The sequence below is a fragment of the Malaclemys terrapin genome, chromosome 23 (genome assembly GCF_027887155.1).
Source record: "Malaclemys terrapin pileata isolate rMalTer1 chromosome 23, rMalTer1.hap1, whole genome shotgun sequence".
NCBI lineage: Eukaryota > Metazoa > Chordata > Testudines > Emydidae > Malaclemys > Malaclemys terrapin.
In genome coordinates this window covers 11113095-11133875 of record NC_071527.1, presented here as the reverse complement: position 1 = coordinate 11133875, position 20781 = coordinate 11113095, and the positions used below count along the sequence as shown (strand labels likewise).

At 55.2% G+C, this 20781-nt stretch overlaps 1 protein-coding gene across 1 annotated transcript in view; it reads left to right on the top strand.

Annotated features, from left to right (window-relative positions):
* Positions 1 to 20781, top strand: part of LOC128828175 (syntaxin-binding protein 2-like) — a 45614-nt gene that overhangs the window by 7792 nt on the left and 17041 nt on the right. The window contains exons 2-6 of the mRNA XM_054012606.1: positions 15877 to 15926; positions 16486 to 16567; positions 17194 to 17270; positions 18707 to 18785; positions 20399 to 20502. Coding sequence (XP_053868581.1) covers positions 15877 to 15926; positions 16486 to 16567; positions 17194 to 17270; positions 18707 to 18785; positions 20399 to 20502 — 392 coding nt within the window. The remainder of the gene's footprint in view (positions 1 to 15876; positions 15927 to 16485; positions 16568 to 17193; positions 17271 to 18706; positions 18786 to 20398; positions 20503 to 20781) is intronic.

Below are 20781 nucleotides of genomic sequence, written 5' to 3'. Positions count from 1 at the left end.
AGATTGATCAGAGCTGCTCTATAGTGCAAAATGCTGGGGAATGAGAAAGTATGACATGTCCAAACTGTCTTCATTCCATACAACTTACCTCAGAAAAATCCTCCATATCTTTTGGCTCAGAACAATCTCAAACCAAGATCTATTGACCCAGTGCAGCTAAGAGGATCTGAGCACCATCATTGCCAGGAGGCGTTGGAGACGGATGGGTCATGTGCTTCGGATGGAAACTGATTCCATCACCAGAGTAGCAATAAGATGGACACCTGAAGGCAAGCGAAAACGAGGCCGCCCGAAAACAACATGACACAGAGCTGTGGAAGCTGAGCTGAAAAACCTGGGGCACAGCTGGGGAACCATTGAAAGACTTGCCAGAAACAGACAGGAGTGTGAAGGAGCTTGGTCACTGCCCTAAATGCCAGAGGCGTAATAGGAACATGATGATGATGATGATGATGACATGCTACCAGTGTGATGCGGTGGCAGGAGGCCAGTGCTGTGTGTGCAGAGGCAGCACATTGCAGAGCAAGAGGGGGCAAGTTCTCTCTGTCTGCAGCTAGCCTTGGTGTGGCCACTCTGGGAACGCCACAGGCAGTTTTCTGGGACCCAGGTGCAAGGGGGCTCTTGGCAAACTGGCAGAGGAGAGCTAACCAAATGGCACTGATGGAACTTCCTCAGGGGCTGGTCCCAGACTGGGGAACTGCCTGCCACATGAACTAGGGACTATCCCAAACCTCCCTACCTCATGCTCCAAATGCCAGGCACCCTCCTCCGGATGGTCTTCTCCAATATAAACACACAGCCAGAACCCTACCAAAACAAACCCCTCCTTGGTACACTCAGTTCTCCCCTGGGGAGGGAGGGAGAGAACGAACCACACGTGACAGTTGTTAGTCGCAGCTCATGCAGTGCTGTGGTGATGAGGATGGGATAAGAGCCTGAATAGAACAAAGGCGCGTGAGGTTCTGGAGTGGAGCTGGCCTGTGGTATCACTAAGGGCTGATGCTGATGGCTGTTCACCAGCTCGCTCCCCAGGACAAAGCTGGGGAGATCATTATGTACGTTGCAGTCGGAATGAGAGCTGAGAAGGGCCTGCTCAAAGGACAAAGGCAGCTGTGTTCCAGTAGCCGGAAGAGAGCTATTAGATGGGCTAGTTCCTGGAGATGGAAATTGTTCAATTATACCTGTTGTGGTGCAGGGGGGAGGGGATTGCAGTGCCCACCAGCCCCTTGTGCGCAACATTCTGAGCTGCTAGTGAGCGAGGGAGAAACGAGGGACAGTTCTGGGTCTCTCTCCGCCAAGCTGCCTAGCGTTTGGGATGGGTACCTTTGTAAACTCCCATTCCCCTGGCCCTGCTTTGATGGGAACCCTCGATAGCATCATTAGTAGGAGGGTGGGGCCCGGAGGCAGTGCCCTAGAGGGAAGCCAAGCCCTACTGCTGCCCTGGAAGCAGGAGGGCGCTAGGATTTATGTGGAAGCCTGGCAGATCAGCGGCTGATACGTTTGAGGATCCAGTCTCCTGCTCCACAGCCACTGGGAGGCAGAGGGAATGTTCAGAGGGCTCTGCTGCATCTGTCTTCCCCTGGAAACAGCCCTGGGTGCAGGGGTGTGAAACTGACCGGGTCTGTGATGGTCTCCCTGATTCCCACAGGCTGCCTAATAGAAGGAGTAAAACTGGAATCCACCTGCAGTGTAGCAAAGCCCTGAGCAGCTGTGGAGAGCTGTCTCTGCAGACTCAGGAAGATGACGCTGCCTCAGAATCGGTGTTTGGGATGGGACATTTTTATCACTGTGAGAGCACAACCTGCAAGGCTACAGAAATTCATGGCTCAGGCCCCAGGTTTTCTAGGGAAAGTGTCCCCTCCCCTGCTGGAGAAGGGGGGTTTTCAGTCTCTGCCTTAGACACTGATCAGGCCCTGGCTGTGATGATAATCAGACACCAGTATCATTATCCCCATTTTACAGATGGGGGGGAAACTGAAGCACAGAGAGGGGATGCACAAGGTCACCCACCAGACCAACAGAGGAGCTGGGACTAGAACCTGGATCTCCCAAGTCCTAGTCAAGCGCTGTATCCACTAGGTCATGCTGGACTGGCAGTTTCCTGAAAATGTCCCGCTGGAGGGGGTGCTAGTGCAGGTTGGCCACTGACATTTCACCACAGTGCTGCACAGACCTGCTCTGAGCAGGAGAAATGCAGCTGCCGGTTACGCTCATACTCCCGCTATCAGTGCTCCCGTTAAGATGCCTTCAGAAGATCAGCAGGGCAGGCAGAGCCTGCATCACGCAACTCACGATGGGGCTCACAGGGGCCCTGTGACCTAATGCTCACGTCCCATCTCCAGTGCGACCGTGCCTTGGCAGGGCTTACAGAAGGGCAGCAGTTCAGGGAGGCTGATAGCTCCAGGGACGAGGGGTGCAGAACGTTGCAGTTAGTTCAGCAAGTCTCCCACGTAAACAGCTCTTGGATTTAGAAATGATGTACCACCTGCGTGACGAGCCTGCCTGTGCTCCTTTAACTCGCCTTCGGGAGCGGAGCAAGGCTATTGAGCGGGCTAATGCATACGATCAGAGGACAGCTGCTCTCCTGAGTGTTGCGAAGGGACCCAAGCCCTGGCTTCCCTTCCCGCAGAGCCTGGCCAGCCTGGTGATTAAGGCTGGAGCTGAGAGAACGGCGCTCTGGAGTTCGAGCAGCAGGATGTTGTTTTTCCCCCATTATTGACGTGGCCGCTCAGGACGACGTGGGCGCGACACCTGCCTGCTCGCTCGGCGCAGGGGACTGTCTTGCACACGCTGCTTGGATGACTTCCCTGGAGGCCCCATGAAGGGACGAAGGCGGCTGCTTTAGAGACTATGAAGGTGCGATTCGAACTCGAGCCCCTGACCAGGACAGGGGCAAATTGTTCCTCCCATTAGAGCTGCTCACTGGAGCCAGCCTGTGCTAGCATGAGGAGACACTGTCCTATGATAACTCTGCTTGCGTTAATTGCTGGGTCCACCCTGTGTTCCAGCCGAGTGGTGCTCAGGACACCTGGGATCTATTCCTGGTTTTGCCACCAACCTGCCGTGTGACCCTGGGCAAGCCCCTTCCTTGCTCTGTGCCTTAGTTTCCTCTCCCGCCCTTTGGATGTTTGGCCTGTGAGCTCTTTGGAGAGACGTTGTCTCATTGTGTGTAGGTAGGGAAACTAGTGCAGCTGGACCCTCCATCTGAAGTGGGTCTTCGGGGGCTACCGTAAAACTACTAATAGCTGCCTTGTAGGAGACACTCTTTAGCTGATCCTGCCCACACTGTGAGGGCAGAGGGGTTCCTGTGCAGAATGACCCGGCTCAGATATGATAGTGAGGATTCCCCTGTCATGAGCTATGTGATGCTGCTTCACTCCCGCCCCTGCCCATGCCCGACACATGTCGTTGTTTGTAAAGGCCACAGGATAGCAGAAGAGTCCCCTGGCGGGCGCCATGGGGCCAACACATGGTTGCTCCTCCTAGGCACGTGTGCAGGGCTTGGTCCCATAACCGACGAGCAGGTCCCATTTCCATCTCCGCCTCGGGCAGCGATGGGGATGCCTAAGGGAGAGCTGGGACTAGAACAGAACCCAGGAGTCTGGACTCCCAGGCTGGTGTTCATCCCTCTGGGGGCTGCTTTGCAGCCTGCTGGATCTGAGTGGGAAGTTCGGGATCTGATGCGAACCCTGTTGCTCCTTCTGATTGGCTATTTCCTCCTGCTGCTTTGTCTCCTTAGCATTTTCCCATTGCCCTGGAGCATTCTTTGAGCTGGGCTGTGCAGAGCCAGTCATTCCATCTGCTAGGAGATGAGTTTGCTGGGGCTCAGGCCAGTCCACAGTGGAGAGGGGGGTCACGTGGCATGTCCTGTTCTCATCCCTGTGGTATTTCAGCATCTCCCAGTCATGGAGCTTAGTGAACAACTAACCTCTGACTCATGAGGTTCATTCTTTCATCCTCTCCCTCCGGGGAGAATTGTGTGTGCTGTGGAGGGGTTTGCTTTGTTTAACTGTCTGCACTGCTCCATGTTTCTATCGGAGAAGGCCAGTTGGAGGAGGGCACCTGGCACTTGGAGCAGGAAATGGGGAGGTTTGGGATGGTCTTTAGCTCGTGTGACTGGTACTTCCACTGTCTGGAACTGGCCCCTAGGGAAGCCCTGGCTCTTGCACAGCTTCACCCTCATGGCAGAAAGCGCCCTGGGGCCTGACAAGCAGCGTTGTCGACTGTGGTCCCCATCCTGGGCTCTATTGGGCATCCTGGGCCGAGGCTATGGAGCGCCTTGGAGAGAAGGACCAATCGCTGGACCTTGACTCGATTAACCCCACAGCTGTTTGCTGTGCTGGCGTTCTCAGCAGAGGCGATGATGAGAGCAAACTCCACTTCCCTGCCAGGTCCAGGTTGGGACACAGCAGGGCGCTGTGTGTGCACACGTGTTCCCGTGTCGCTGCCCATGCCATATCTGTGCTGTGGGGAGATGGAGACCTCAGTCTCAGCACGGTCCGCAGAGTCCCTTTCGCCAGCCCTGGTGCCCACGACAAACCCCCGAACCCCGGAGCACGGTGCCGCCCAGCTCACTCGGTGCTGTCCTGCAGTGGATCCAGGCAGCTCCGAGAGCCATCTGTTCTCCAGGAGCAGCGGCACTTTGGCTTGTTGACACTATGCTTGTGCCCAGGGCACTGGAAGCATGGTTCCCCCCAGCTCTGGGCAAATGGGTTAGCAATGCAAGTCTCTCCACATGGCACAGGAGCCCCCCGGGCTGGGCGTGCCATTCTCGGTTGCTTGGTGTTCCAGTGCTGGCTCGTGGCGGCGTGCTGTATGGTGCTCTGCTAGGTTGGCAGGGTTATGGTCTTTGTTCGGTGAATCACGCCTGTCCGCAGCACCTGCTATCTCCCAGAGTGCCACGGTACATCAGGGACTCCATGCATCCCAGCCCCGCTGAAATGCAGCCACCTCTGGGGTGGAGAGCAATAGCCTGGAGGACAGTCAGTGCAGTGCAAGGAGAGGAGATTCAGGCTGACTGCTACCAGTACTCCTGCATAGGTGCCCACGCCGTGGGTGCTCCACGGCTCGAGCACCCATGCAAAAAAATACAATGGGAGCTCAGAACCCACCAGCCACAGCTGTTCAGCAGCATGCCAATCAGCTATTTGGTGGCCGGGGGAGAGGCTTGGGGGAGGGCAGGGGCCTCGGGGAAGGGCAGGGTGGGAAGAGGCGGGGCATGGGTGGGGCATTGGGGGAGGGGCAGAGTGGGGGGGGGCTATGGTACTCTGGGACTTCTGGTGTCCATGCAGAATGGACAGGGTGTCAGGGTCTAATCCAGGAGATGCTGTCGGTGGCAAGGAACTCAGTGTCCATAACTGCAACGTTCCTGATTGCGAATCAGGATGTTGGTTACAAATCTTCAAAATTCCACAAGTGATTTAGGAGCCTAAATCTCATGGGCTGAGGCTCCTAAATGACTTAGGCTCTGCGGTCACTAAGTGCTTTTAAGATGTGTGCCCCTCCTGGTCATGCTGGTCTCTGTGAGCTGGGGGCCTGGCTGGCCCAGGGTGGTGGGACGGGAGGCAGAGAGCTGTGGAGAGGAGTCTGAACCCAGGCGGGGGTGGCAGTGCCTGGGAGTTTTCCCTGCCCATGGCTCTTGGCTGGCCTGGATGAATGCATTGGCGGGTGCAGTTCAGTGGCTCTCAGACAGGCACCTGCCTCAGGAACAGCCTCTGGTTAGCAGCCCTGTTGGGATCCAGTCCGCACTTGGCCTGAATGCCCCTCGAAGGGAGGGTGGAGGCACCGCAGCTGAGTGGGCTGAGGGCACTGCCCATGCTACACTTGCTCAGTGGATAGCAGCCTCCAGGGCTGGCACTCTGACCTTCCGCTGCAACTTACCGAGGCTGCAGAAAGTGGATTCACCGTGCCAGCTCCATCGTATGGGGAAGGGCAGGTTGGCCATGAGTCCAGCCAGGGGATCTGGGCCACCCCTTGGCCTCCCTCCGGGTGTCACAGCCCAGGGGTGTCCACTCCAGCTGTGAGTGGTCAGCGAGAGATCCAGGGAGGTCAGGCTAATTGATGGGGACACGCTTCGGTGAGGCTGAGGCACCAGATTCTCGGCAGCAAGTACAGGCCTAGGCGAGCCAAAGGCGGTGAGCCAGGGTTTTCCTGTCAGATGATGGGGCGGCTGGAAGGAACAGTAGGGCTGGTCTCTAATCCCCTGGCCCAGCCCTGTGCCAAGGCCATTAATGCATTAGCAGCTTTGCTCTTTTGTACACAGCATCTGTGTGGCATGATGCGTGTTCTGGCCTTGGCACCAGCACTTGGCATGCCCCAAGTGCCAGGTGCTCCAGGGACTCGCTGAGAATGAACCCGTTCAGCGGACAGCTTTGGGGCAACGCTCTGGAGACCAGCAACAGTGTGTTCTTCCAAAATCTCTCCTTCCTGTGCTGTCATACTGTGCAGCTAGCTGGCAGCTGCTCTCCTCCCCAGAGGTGGCCGCATTTTGATCATGCAGAGAGTGCACTCTGGGATCTGAGTGGCTATAGACAGGGATGTTGGGGGATAGCAAATGATTGTCTGTCTGTGTGTATTCACGGGCTTCTCCCACGAGCATGGGGACCAAAGGGAAGTAGAAGCTGATCTCTGTGCATCATGGTGGCGACTTTTGGCAGGGTGGTCATTATCCTGGAGCTCGTGGTTAAGTCTCTGTTTTCATGTGTCCCCTCTGGGCTGTGGCGAGGATTGTGCCAGTCCCATGCCCATCTTGGGAAGTGTCTGAGAGCACATCCGCTTCTAGCGGGTGGTGGGGGCCTGGCTGGCTCGGAGGGGCAGGACTGGCCAGCAATCACTCAATCTAGGCTAGTTGTTGTTAGTGAGTTCTGTCTTCCCATCGACAGCACCTTCTCTTGGGAGCTCCCTGGAGATCTGGGGAGCATGGGCGGGGGCAGCAAATGGTCTCAGTGGGTGCCTGAGTATAGCCAGAATGGTTACACTGCATCGTTGTGTGACCTCAGTGAGTCCCCACCCCGTGCCTCAGTTTCCCTATCTGGAAAAATGAGTTATACCTCCTTCCCAAGGGCTGGGTGAGACATTCTCTGAGCGCCCCCCCCCCCCTCTCCCTGCTCTCCATTCTTGTGCTGAGGGATTCAGGCTGAGCTGAAAACACAGGGAAGGGAATGGGCCCCTACACTAGGTAGCATCAGGGTTCTGGGAAGTCCATCTGGATCCCACGGGAGCACTGAGCATGGCCCCTGCCATCCCGGGTGTGTATGTGTGGGGCGGGGAGTTGCAGCTCTGGGACACTCCAGCAGCATCCATGGAGCATGCAATGCTGGCCCCTCTCCTCTGCCTAGTGGTGCTGCCCCCTGCTGTTGGTCTGGGTCTGTTCTGTGACCGATCTCCCACCACCTCAGTGCTGCAGCAACCGGTTGCTGATTGGCAAGATGCTGACGTGCCTGGGCTTACAGGGCTGATCCATCTGCCCCCTTCCTGGGCCCTTCCCCAGAGGCCTGGCATGGTTGCAGAGCCAGGGGGCAGCTTGTTAGATTTTAGCTTCATACGATTCTGGAAACCACGGCCATAGGCAGTTGCCCCGCTGCCTTTATCTCTGCTCTGCCCGGCCGCGAGTCGCCCCCGCGCAGGAAGTGACTTGCTGATACAAACGTGGGTTGTGCTGCAAAGATAATTTGTTCCCTGGACGGGTGCAGTTCTATAGCCACAGGCCAGTCCTGCGAGCGCTGGTGGCTCCAGCGCCGAGGCTGCCTCTGCCGTGCTGCCTGCTTGGATATATTCATAGATTATAGGACTGGAAGGGACCTCGAGAGGTCATAGAGTCCAGTCCCCTGCCCGCATGGCAGGACCAAATACTGCCTAGACCATCCCTAATAGACATTTATCTAACCTACTCTTAAATATCTCCAGAGACGGAGATTCCACAACCTCCCTAGGCAATTTGTTCCAGTGTTTAACCACCCTGACAGTTAGGAACTTTTTCCTAATGTCCAATCTAGACCTCCCTTGCTGCAGTTTAAACCCATTGTTTCTGGTTCTATCCTTAGAGGCTAAGGTAAACAAGTTCTCTCCCTCCTCCTTATGACACCCTTTTATATACCTGAAAACTGCTATCATGTCCCCTCTCAGTCTTTTCTTTTCCAAACTAAACAAACCCAATTCTTTCAGCCTTCCTTCATAGGTCATGTTCTCAAGACCTTTAATCATTCTTGTTGCTCTTCTTTGGACCCTTTCCAATTTCTCCACATCTTTTTTAAAATGCGGCGCCCAGAACTGGACACAATACTCCAGCTGAGGCCTAACCAGAGCAGAGTAGAGCGGAAGAATGACTTCTCGTGTCTTGCTCACAACACACCTGTTAATGCATCCCAGAATCATGTTTGCTTTTTTTGCAACAGCATCACACTGTTGACTCATATTTAGCTTGTGGTCCACTATAACCCCTAGATCCCTTTCTGCCGTACTCCTTCCTAGACAGTCTTTTCCCATTCTGTATGTGTGAAATTGATTTTTCCTTCCTAAGTGGAGCACTTTGCATTTGTCTTTGTTAAACTTCATCCTGTTTAACTCAGACCATTTCTCCAATTTGTCCAGATCATTTTGAATTATGACCCTGTCCTCCAAAGTAGTTGCAATCCCTCCCAGTTTGGTATCATCCGCAAACTTAATAAGCGTACTTTCTATGCCAATATCTAAGTCGTTGATGAAGATATTGAACAGAGCCGGTCCCAAAACAGACCCCTGCGGTACCCCACTCGTTACGCCTTTCTAGCAGGATTGGGAACCATTAATAACAACTCTCTGAGTACGATTATCCAGCCAGTTATGCACCCACCTTATAGTAGCCCCATCTAATTTGTATTTGCCTAGTTTATCGATAAGAATATCATGCGAGACCGTATCAAATGCCTTACTAAAGTCTAGGTATACCACATCCACCGCTTCACCCTTATCCACAAGGCTCGTTATCCTATCAAAGAAAGCTATCAGATTGGTTTGACATGATTTGTTCTTCACAAATCCATGCTGGCTATTCCCTATCACCTTACCACCTTCCAAGTGTTGGCAGATGATTTCCTTAATTACTTGCTCCATTATCTTCCCTGGCACAGAAGTTAAACTAACTGGTCTGTAGTTACCTGGGTTGTTTTTATTTCCCTTTTTATAGATGGGCACTATATTTGCCCTTTTCCAGTCTTCTGGAATCTCTCCCGTCTCCCATGACTTTCCAAAGATAATAGCTAGAGGCTCAGATACCTCCTCTATTAGCTCCTTGAGTATTCTAGGATGCATTTCATCAGGCCCGGGTGACTTGCAGGCATCTAACTTTTCTAAGTGATGTTTAACTTGTTCTTTTTTTATTTTATCCGCTAAACCTACCCCCTTCCCATTAGCATTCACTATGTTAGGCATTCCTTCAGACTTCTCGGTGAAGACCGAAACAAAGAAGTCATTAAGCATCTCTGCCATTTCCAAGTTTCCTGTTACTGTTTCTCCCTCTTCACTAAGCAGTGGGCCTACCCTGTCTTTGGTCTTCCTCTTGCTTCTAATGTATTGATAAAAAGTCGTCTTGTTTCCTTTTATTCCTGTAGCTAGTTTGAGCTCATTTTGTGCCTTTGCCTTTCTAATCTTGCCCCTGCATTCCTGTGTTGTTTGCCTATATTCATCCTTTGTAATCTGTCCTAGTTTCCATTTTTTATATGACTCCTTTTTATTTTTTAGATCGTGCAAGATCTCGTGGTTAAGCCAAGGTGGTCTTTTGCCACATTTTCTATCTTTCCTAACCAGCGGAATAGCTTGCTTTTGGGCCCTTAATAGTGTCCCTTTGAAAAACTGCCAACTCTCCTCAGTTGTTTTTCCCCTCAGTCTTGATTCCCATGGGACCTTACCTATCAGCTCTCTGAGCTTCCCAAAATCTGCCTTCCTGAAATCCATTGTCTCTATTTTGCTGTTCTCCCTTCTACCCTTCCTTAGAATTGCAAAGTCTATGATTTCATGATCACTTTCACCCAGGCTGCCTTCTACTTTCACATTCTCAACGAGTTCCTCCCTATTTGTTAAAATCAAGTCTAGAACAGCTTCCCCCCTAGTAGCTTTTTCAACCTTCTGAAATAAAAAGTTGTCTCCAATGCAGTCCAAGAATTTGTTGGATAGTCTGTTCCCTGCTGTGTTATTTTCCCAACATATATCCGGATAGTTGAAGTCCCCCATCACCACCAAATCTTGGGCTTTGGATGATTTTGTTAGTTGCTTGAAAAAAGCCTCATCCACCTCTTCCACCTGGTTAGGTGGCCTGTAGTAGACGCCTAGCATGACAATTATTAAGGAGAGCAAACCCAGTCCGCTCGTGTCCTCAAGCGGAACAGGCCGGAAGCCCAGTCCAGGAGTGGCTGCTGCTCCTTTGGGGCTTACCCTTGCTCAGTATGGCCTCCGCTGCCTTGTGAATGCTGGACTCTGAGGGGTTAGTTGCTATGTGTTAGTCATTGTCTTCAGGCAACACCCTGCCCCGCTGTGTGGGCTGTGTTACTTCAGAAGCCCAAGCCACTGCTGAATCTCCAGCCCCAGCTGCAGTGGATGGGGCCTGTGGCTAAATCCAGACCACAGACGTGGTGTTTAAAAGACCTTTGGAAAGTGGATTCAGTTCAGATGTTCCATGGTTGCCCCCAGAACTGGGATAGAGCAAAAGTGGTCCACAGCTCAGGACGGCCAGTGGTGCTAATAACCCTTAGCTCTTCTCTTAGTTTTTCCTCAGTAAATCGCACACTTAGGAGGGCCGGACACATGACTTTTGAATACTTGGGCTGGGCCATACTGCCCTGGTTCAAGAGGGGTCTCTGAACAGGAATAGCAGGGGGCTGCAGCTCAGGAATGAGGGGCATCTGCAGAGCCGTGAGGGGTTGAACCCAGGACTGGAATAGCTGCGGGTCAGGAGTGAGGGGCACTGGCACAGTTGGTGGGGGCAGCCCAGGGCTGGCGTGGGGGGCCGTAGCTGCAGTTCAGGGCCAAAATACCTGGGCAGAGTTGCGTGGAGAAAGCAGGTTCGTGTCTGCCTTCGCCATGTCTGGATCCAGTCATGCTGCCAGCCCCTTACCTTGCACTAGAGCCCCACGTGCCCTGATGAACGGGGTGTCTGTGTGCCGCAAGTGTAAAGGAACTGCGGGAAAGGAGCCGGGAGGCCAGCGCGTCCTGGTGCAGAATAGCCCCTGGAGCCTCATTAGGGCCGAGCTGCCAAGTCCTGGTGGGATAGAGATGGGGTAGGGAGAGGCATTGCTTGAATTATGGGGGAAACATAGTGTGTTGGGCAGTGCGCTCACGCACACCCGCTACTGGGAGTGAGAGTGAGAGCACAGGTCAGGGTCTCAAGGCTATTGGGTCCTATTCCCAGCTTTGCTATGGACTCACTGTCTAACCTGGGTGAAAGGACTTCTGGTCCCCAGGCCTCCGTTTCCTTACTCTAACATGGGGATAATGCCCACCGCTGGGGGGGCTGAGGCTCACTCTGTTAACACTTGCATAGCCCTTGGCAGTGTTACTGCATCCGTACCTATGTCCTGACACCTTCCTTCATTGGGGCAGCTGCTTCTGGGGTGTGTTGACCTCTGTGTCGCAGCTCGAGAACAAGGCCCCACTTGGGGAGCTTGCAGGGTGGTTTAGCTGTGGCGAGCCAAGGCCAGGGCTCTGTGTCCATTTCCTCTCAACCCCCCCCCCCCCGGCTGTGGGGGGAGGTAGGATCCTCCCCCGTGGCTCTGTGTCCCTCCCCTGGCCACGGGAGGTGGGGAGGGAGAGGTGGACTCCTTCACCTCTAATGTCCTGCAGCATCTCTGTCTGCAGAGGGATCTCCCAGGGTCGGGACCCTGCAATAGGGCCCTAACTGCGGCTTCTGGCTGCTCTGTAATGATCTGGGCTGTGGGCACTGGGCCATGTGGCCAGAGCTCCAGATGTTTCTGCTTCAATGCACCATGTTGTGGACGGACACTTCCTGCAGCCCCATTTGAAGCACTTCGTCTGGAAGATCTCCCCGGCGTGGCAGCAATTGGAGAAGCATAGTGTAGGTGCGGGAGGCACCAAGCTCTTACTGCCACGTTGGTCCTGTCCCACTCAGAGCAACCTCCATGCCGTGGCATTAGTCGCGCCAAGAGCCCAGCGGAATTACCATCACTTTCTTTTGTCCCCTGAATGTTGGCAGAGATGCCCCCTGCTTTCTGAGCTGCCCTTCCCCCATCCTGCTGCTCCAGTGTCACTGTGCTGCTGCTGCTGGTTGCTTAGCCCGGCCTGCTCCTTCTCCAGTGCCTGGCCTCCCCCACGCCCCCAGCACTGTGGCCGTAGCCTTTCAAACTGATCAGACCGGTTTTTGCAAGGCTTTCTCGCTATCCACATTAGCATGGTCACATGTGCTGGAGGCCAGGCTGACTGTGGTGTTGCTGATTCGGGCATTCTTTAATGTGCCGCTAATTGGCAAAGCCCCAGCATCTCTGGGCTTGTCTCCACATTCCACCCCAGTGCAGCTGTGCCGCGGTAGCGCTGTAGTGAATACGCCTCTGTTGGCGTGGTTAAGCCACATCCGCGAGAGGCGGTAGCTATACTGACGGGAGAAGCCCTCCTGTCGACGTAGCACTGTCTACACCAGGGGCTAGGTCGGTCTAACTGCGTCACTTGGGGGGCAGGATGTGTGTGGATTTTTCACACTCTGGAGGGACGTAGTTATCCCAGTATAAGGCTGTAGTGTAGACTTGGCCTAATGAACCTGTCCTGCCCAAGTGAAAGGCTGTGATCTGTATAGCCAGCCCCTCCTGTGGAGTGGTCCTACAGAGGTGCAAGGAGGTGGATTTTACCCCAGTATATGACATCAGAGAGACTGAGACTGGCACGCTGCATCCAGTTCTGGTGTGCACATTTTAAAAAAACTGGGAGCAGCTTGGAGACGGTGCGGGGAGGAGCCACAGAACTGATCCAAGAGCTGGAGCAAAGGCGAGCTGGGGAGAGGCCTAGAGCTCAGTCTCCTTAGCACCTCAGGGAGAAGAGACTTGATTTCAGTGTCTGAGTCCTTTCCAGGGGAGAAGAATACTGGGTGCCAATGAGCTTTTCAATCTAGTGGGGAAGGCAGAGCAAGAACTACTGGCTGGAAGTTAGAGCCAGACCAGATCAGACTCGAAATAAGGCACCAATTTTGCAGTGGGAGGGTGATTGATGCCCCCCGGCGAAGGGTGGATTCGCCATCTCTGGGCAGTTTCAGAGCCAGCCTTTGCGGAAGAGGCTTTAGCCAAACACAGGTAATTGGCTAAGTGCAGGGAGACCTGGGGGAAGTTCTCTGGCCTGTCGAACAGGACGTCGGCCTGGATGATTTGATGGTTCCGTCTGGCCTTACGCTCACTTCCACCTGTCTCTTCTTTTCGCTGCCAGTTGTTGCATTTTTAACATCCCAAATCCAGATTAGCGGCAGGCAGGGAAGGAAGAAGGCGGATTGTCTGGTTTCATTCCCAGCAATTGAATTAATTTGGTATTAGGTCCGGATTTGGAAGGACTCATTCAACGGCACTGGTTGAAGAGGCTGGTTCTAAGTGGCACATGGCTGCGTCGCATGGAGAGCTTTTGGTTTGGCTGCAGGGAAAGTTGAACGGCTTGTCAGAGTTTGGGGGCAGTGTGGTCTAGGAGTCAGGACTCCTGGGTTCTACCCTTGCCTCTGGGAGGGGAGTGGGGTCTAGTGGTTAGAGCTGGGAATGAAGACTGTGGGAGGGGAGCGTTTTCTAGTGCAGCGATTCTCAAACTATGGGGCAGGTCTCCCAAGGGAGGCCTGAGGGTGTGTCATGGGAGGCGTGAGCTGTGTGCTTTTTAAGAGCACTGGCTGTCGGCCCCCGGTGGCAGGGGCTCGTACAGAAGGGCTGTGTCCGCCCGGGAGGCGGGAATAAAGGGGACAGCCAGAGCCCCACCACCAGGCTCGGGCTCTCCATCCCCCTGTCTCAATCCCTGTCTGGGGTGGCGGTGGGGTTCCAGCTGTCAGCCCCAGGGTGGCAGCAGCAGTGCAGAAGTAAGGGTGGCGTTGGGGTGCTAAGTCTGCTGTGAAAAGTGATATTGACGAATATCATTTTTTCACATCGCTGTTCTTATTTCTGTGCAGCCGCTGCTCTCCACTCCGCCTTCAGAGCGGGGGAGGGTATATGTACTTGAGGGGGGTGGGGGCGTGAACAATCGCAGACACAAAGAGAGGAGGCCCAATGAAATGCATGTGAGAACTACTAGTGGTTAGGGCAGGGGTGAGGGCTGGTAGTCAGGACTCCTGGGTCGTATCCCAGGCTCTGTCACTGCCATACTGGCTTCTCCTCAACCAGCGGCCTTAGGGACTGCAGGTAACACCAATATCAGCTGATGTGGTACTCAGCTGTTACCACTCTGTGCCTCGGTTTACCTGCCTTTAAAATGGGATGACCCATCTCACTGGGAGGCTGAGCGCTTCTGTTGTGGGGCACAGATAGCCTTTGAAAATCCCTTGAGGAGCACATGGTCGCTGTCCTAGCGCCCCGTCCAGTCAGGGTCATAGCCCAGTCCAAGCGGTGGCACAATGTTAATTACCCAAGAGCTATAACCCTGTTCTCTGCGCCACTCTCCTCCGGCCCCACCGCTGTGATTTGTCTGTATGTTGTATCTCCTCCCTTCACGTCTCTAGGCTGTGAGCCTGTCAGGGCAGGGATCGGCTCTGATCCATGTCTGCACAGCACCCTGCCCGTTCATCATAGGGACTTTCACAGCCCCTGTTACCGCAGTGGTTGTGTGCTGAGGCATGGCCAGGCTTTTATACCTATTGCACAGAGACCGGTGGCAGACTAGAAATGGAACCTGGGTCTCCCACGGCTCAAGCTCTTGTCACTCACCACAGGGCCAGCCTTCTCTGATGGGCGGCTGCCTGCAGAACCAGTATGCCCTTTGCTGAAACTGGGCCATTGTAAGTGCCTGTTGCTCACACCCTCTATGGCCCCAGAAAGCCAGCCTGAACTCCTGTTCCAGAGAGGTCTCGTCTGCCTCCAACCCGGCGCTGGCTGCCCTGCTATTGTCCCTTGTGTGCTGTGCACATGATCCTGCAGGAAGAAGGTGCTCCCGGCACTGGCTTTGAATTTGGGAAGGGAGTTTTGCCAAAGAGAACGGCGTTTAGGGGCTGTAGGTAACACCACGAGCAGCTGGTGTGTGACCACTGCTCACCCTGAACCATGCCCTACCGGGCCAGCCAGAATCCAGTGCTTCATAGGGGTAAAACAAACAGATGGCTCCTGGGTGCTACCATAATACCTAGTCATGGACCCCCATTTTGCAAGGCTTTGTACATTATTCATTAGGTGTATTACGGTAGCGCCCAGGAGTGCCACTCATGGGTCAGGGTACCATTCTGCTGGGCATAACAAAAAGATGGTGCTTGGCCCGAAGAGCTGACTATCTAATTGCTTAGCTTGGCCGTGGAAGGTGCCCAGGAGACAGGCCGGCAGTTCCCTGAGCGGGGCATGCCTTGGAGGGGTTCTTTGTGCAACACTCAGGATTTGAAGTCTTTGTCGTGTTGTCGTCCCCCACACACAGTAGAGGGTCCCTGGATCCCCTCCAGTCAAGAGGTGCTGGACAAGATCTGTTCTCTTGCTGCACGGGGCCAAATCCTTAGTTCAGCTGCGCTCGTATCCAGCCTGGCAGAAAGGAAGGGGGATCAGAGCCATGGCCCATCTAGCCTGCCACCCCACTACGATCGCTGACTGGGGCTCTGCTAGGAGCACATCGCTAGCTGGCCTGAGAGCAGCCTCTGAGCCACTTCCCCGAGGGGTCCTTCCACCAGCCAGTGGGTCCTGGCTCAGGGCACAGCCGTCCCATCCGATCCCCACCACTAATCCCCATCTCTTTCCCTCGCAGAGATCCTCAGCGGCGTCATTCGCAGTGTGAAGAAGGAAGGAGAATGGAAGGTAAGCAGGCCAGGCCTGCTGCCCTGGTGTTCCCCTGGGGATATGCTGTATCCATATATCGTGCTCCTTCCCCTCCAGCTTCTTGGGATTCATTAGGACCCTGAGGTTTTCCAGGCTGGATCAGATGCCTGCTGTGTCTCTAGCCCATCATCTGTCCCCAGCTAGGCTTGGGTCTGTCTGCCTTCCCGCTGTGCTGGATCAGACCCAGCTTATCCAGCTAGCCCCATATCTTCTCTCTCCCCCCCCCCCCCCCCCCCCCCCCCCCCCGGGAATGGCCGGGTGTCCCAGGTTTGTCTCCTACATCTCGTATCAGCCACTACTCGGAGCCACTCTCCCTGTAGCTCCTCACGCAGTCCTTAGCACGGTCAGCTCAGCCAAGTGCAGGCTTGGTAACGGCCCTGCCGCTCTGCTGTGGAAGGGCTGGGCCAGGAGCCGTCGGCTCTGCCGTTAGCAGTCGCTCTGCTCCCTTGGTTGTGCCTTGGATGATGATGGTGGGTGGCTGGGCTCAGGGCAGTGACTAGCTCATCTGAAGCGGCGCGCTCCCCTCTCGCTACCCCAGGTGCTGATCATGGACCACCCGAGCATGCGCATCCTCTCATCGTGCTGCAAGATGTCCGACATCCTGGCCGAAGGCATCACGAGTGAGTGGCCTTGGACGGCGTCCCTCCCTCCTGTCTGCTCCCAGGACTATGTCCCCACCCGCCAGGGCTCCCCTCCCCCTTGGATACACCTCACAGTCGGGGAGTTGACTTGTCTACATTCACGTTTGCATCTAGTTTCCCCCCTTTGCAGCCCCCTAGATGCCCTCCTTGCTATTGGTACCTTCCCAGCCAGATCTAGTTCCCTTAGCCTGGCGCTTTCAGCCCCTGGAGCCTCTTCACCATTTTTCCCACACTCCTGTTAACTCCTCGCTGGTCCTCCCCCATGCTGCGGGCAGGGTCCTGGCAGGAGAGGGGGAATGCTGGCTCCCTGCTCCAGGGTGGAGGAGCCCTGGGGTTGAGGGGCACAGAGCTGAGCCAGCGCTCTAGGGGGCTGTCCCCAGCACAGTACAGAGGGACGTTTCCTCCCTGCTCCGTACTGGGGCAGCATCGCAGCCCATGGCCCCACATCAAAGCGGCTGCTGCATTGTAGCCTGTGGAACCCCTCAGCCTGCTGCCAGCGAACATCCCTGTTCCCCTTGGCTTCCCCTCCCCGCATCCCGGTGGAGAGCGGCTGGGGCGGGTGGCTAGGACACACTGACCTGCGCCCAATGTCTGCTCTCTCCTAGTCGTGGAAGATATTAACAAGCGCCGGGAGCCAATCCCCAGCCTGGAGGCCATCTATCTGCTCAGCCCTGTGGAGAAGGTAGGAGTTCGGCCCTGCGGCAGCTGGATGGGGAGCAGGGGAGACCCCGGGGCAGCACCTAGTGCAGCCTGGAGGTGACGCTGTCCGGGGGGATGCGCAGCACAAGGTCAGGATGGGAATGGGGCCAGTAGGGGCTCCCCAAGAGGCTGTTTCCCCGGAGCTGGGCTTCGTGTTCTTTGCCACGTGAGGCACAGACTGTCCCCCAGACCTCTCCGCAGTGCAGTCCCGTGGGGGTTGGATGGGAAGGTGCAGCAGTCGGAGAGAGGCAACCTCGGCTAGGCTGACCAGATAGTAAGTGTGAAAAACCGGGACAGGTGTTGGGGGGTAACAGGAGCCTATAGAAGGGAAAAAACTAAACATTGTGACTGTCCCTATAAAATCGGGACATCTGGTCACCCTAAGTCCTCAGCTGAGACTCAAAGGGAAGGAGAATGGCTGAGGCAGAGGCTCAGGTGGCAGGGGCTGTGGGGGAGGAGGCTCCTGCGTCTGCAGCCCAGAGGCGAGTGGAGGGAGACCAGGGGCAGGGGGTGCTGGTAGAGCGAAGGGGAGCAGGGTGAAGCCCAGTACCCACAGGGGCTGCCCGCAGAGGGGGCGCTGTAGGAGAGGACTCCAAGCCGGGGCCTGGGGATCAGGACAGGGCAGCCAGGTCCTCACAGTTGCTTTCAAGTACCTGGAAGGGGGTTCCAAAGAGGATGGATCTAGACTGTTCTCAGTGGTACCTGATGACAGAACAAGGAGTAATGGTCTCAAGTTGCAGTGGGGGAGGTCTAGGTTGGATATTAGGAGGGTGGTGAAGCACTGGAATGGGTTACCTAGGGAGGTGGTGGAATCTCCTTCCTTAGAGGTTTTTAAGGCCCAGCTTGACAAAGCCCTGGCTGGGATGGTTTAGTTGAGGTTGGTCCTGCTTTGAGCAGGGGGTTGGACTAGATGACCTCCTGAGGTCCCTTCCAACCCTGATCTTCTATGATTCTACCTGTCACAATGGCCAGTTGCGGGGTCCGAACAGCTTCCAAACCCACAGCCAGCCCGTTCGGTGCCTGCTCCTCCACCCTGCCTGGCTAGCTGGGGTGGTGAAGCTCCAGGTGCCCAGCGTGGCACCTGGGGAGGGCTCGGGCCCTGATGGCGGCTGCCTGGGATTGCTGCTCGGCCGGCTGTTCCCTGGGCACTGCTCAGAGCCCACTTAGTACAGCTTCAAGGCCAATGCCAGGCCCCATGTGTGGCCGGGAACCAACACTTGTGTGCCAGTGAGAGACATGGCTGGGCCCTGAGGATGTCCTGGACATGGGCACTTGCTCCAGCAAGGAGGGAGCCCAGAGCCAGGGGGGTGAAAACCAGCCCACATCCCGATGGCATTATGCTGGGCATGGGCTGGGCCCTTCGGGCAGCAGGGAGGGGCCTCGGCTGGTGCTGACAACCCCCCTCTCTCCCCTTTGCAGTCGGTGCAGGCTCTGATCAGTGACTTCCGGGGCACCCCCACCTTCAACTACAAGGCAGCTCACGTCTTCTTCATCGACAGTGAGTATTGGGGGGCGGGGGATCCCCCAGCTGGGAGCCTGACCCATGGCACACTGGGGCTAGGGGGTCTCTCTCTGCTGGGAGGCCAGTGTGCAGCACCCTGATTACACTCTGCCCTCCTGCAGGGGAATGGAGCCCCAGCAGGCCAGACCAAACAACCCCACCTATCCCTTCCCCCACTTCTCCCCCACGGGCCTGGCTTCAGCTGGCTCACAGACACCTGCAGCGTGTGCCTAGAGAGGCAGCCTCTGGCTACCATTCCCAGCATGCATTGCTCCATCAGTCCCAACTGGGGTGGTGGGATGGGACACCACCAGAATACCCAGCGTGTCAGGGTCACATCTGCTTCTCCCCATTACAGCGGCAGCGGAGCCCAAGTCCCTGTTCCTCCTTGTGCATCATCCGGAGTTGTACACTCCAGTCACTTCCCCCTGTGGCGGGGGGGCTGAGGGCAGGGTGTGAGACGGGTTAGGTAGGAGAGATTGTGGCCACCCCTTGCTGCTGATGCTGCAGAAGCCGAGAACCCGGCGTGACTCTGGTTTAGGGGGGCTGAACTCATCGTTGACTCCTGTGTGGCCCTGCTGGCTTGCCCAGGTTCCCCACAGGTGTGCAGCACTACTGCCCCTGCTGTGCCCATCCTGACCCCATCCGTGGGGGCTGGCGCTGTGCTGGGGGTCCTCAGCCCTGTGTGTTGTACTTAAAGTATTGCCCGGGATCTTTTCAGGGAGAATAAGGCAAAACGTCACATTTATTAGTAATACATGTATTCATTAACACTGTATCATATATTTCTCTCTCTCTCTCTCACACACACACACACACACACACACACACACTCTCTCTCTCTCTCTCTCTCTCCCCCCCCCGGTCTTGTTGTTACCAAATAGTTGCTCCCCTTAACTGCACTGTCCAGGTGAGTTAGATGGGGGAGGGGGTGGAGCTGGGCTTCTGCAGATCTGGATCGATTCTCCCATGTTGACAAGATGAGACCTGGCATCCTCTGCAAGACACCTCACTTTTATAGCAGCTTCCCTCTCATGCAAATCTATACCAGATTCAAACTCTGTGTCTGTGTCCATTGGTCCTTTGTGCTGCTCTCTTTTGAGTGTTGTCCCAATGCTGCAAAGAGGGTGTTTCCAAAAGAAGGTGCTGGCTCCTAACCTCCCTCCCCACCGAGGCCCTCAGTATGTCTGCTTGTCTTTAATGAGCCCACTTGACACGTTTTATTGTCCTTGGGTCTGGCTCCCAGCCCCTCTCCAATGGTTGAGGCTGTCTGGAGGTGCTGCCTTCCATGCCTTGCTCATCCACACCTCATTCATTCAACAGGACAATTGATTAAGAGTGGGGTGGGAGGAGATCTTGTTCTACTGCTAGCAAAAAGACACTTTTCTTCTATCTTATTCTATCCTTAGGGGCTATAACATTATACCAAGGGCAATGCGAAGTTTCTACATGAGGCTTTGATACAAAGTTTCATGAAAACAGAGGTCACACATGGGTAGACCCACCCACCACAAGATTATATGAAGAGGCACAATGTAAAGTCATATGAAAATTATCAGAGAATTATCTACATGTGCCTGTCACTCCCACCCACTGCCTTTGCCTTGCAGCCTGTCCTGAGCCTCTGTTCAACGAGCTGAGCAAGTCACGGATTACCAAGGCCATAAAAACCCTCAAGGAGATCAACGTGGCCTTCCTGCCCTACGAGAGCCAGGTGAGGGGTGGCCGGGCTTTGGAGGAGCAGGGCCGCGGGGCGAACGGTGACATATGACACCCCACCTGAAGTGTTTGACGTGGCTCAGAGGGGGAACCTTTCCCTTCTAGGGCCCTGGGTTTGACACCAGCACAGGGCAGCAGGAACTAGCCGGCTGCTCACACCCTGTGAGAGGTGGAATCTCTGGCTTGGATGTATGGGGAGGAGGGCGCTGCCTCCCTGGCTTTACCAGCTCTTACTGATGGTTTATAACAGGCCTGCAAGACAGCCCGATACTCC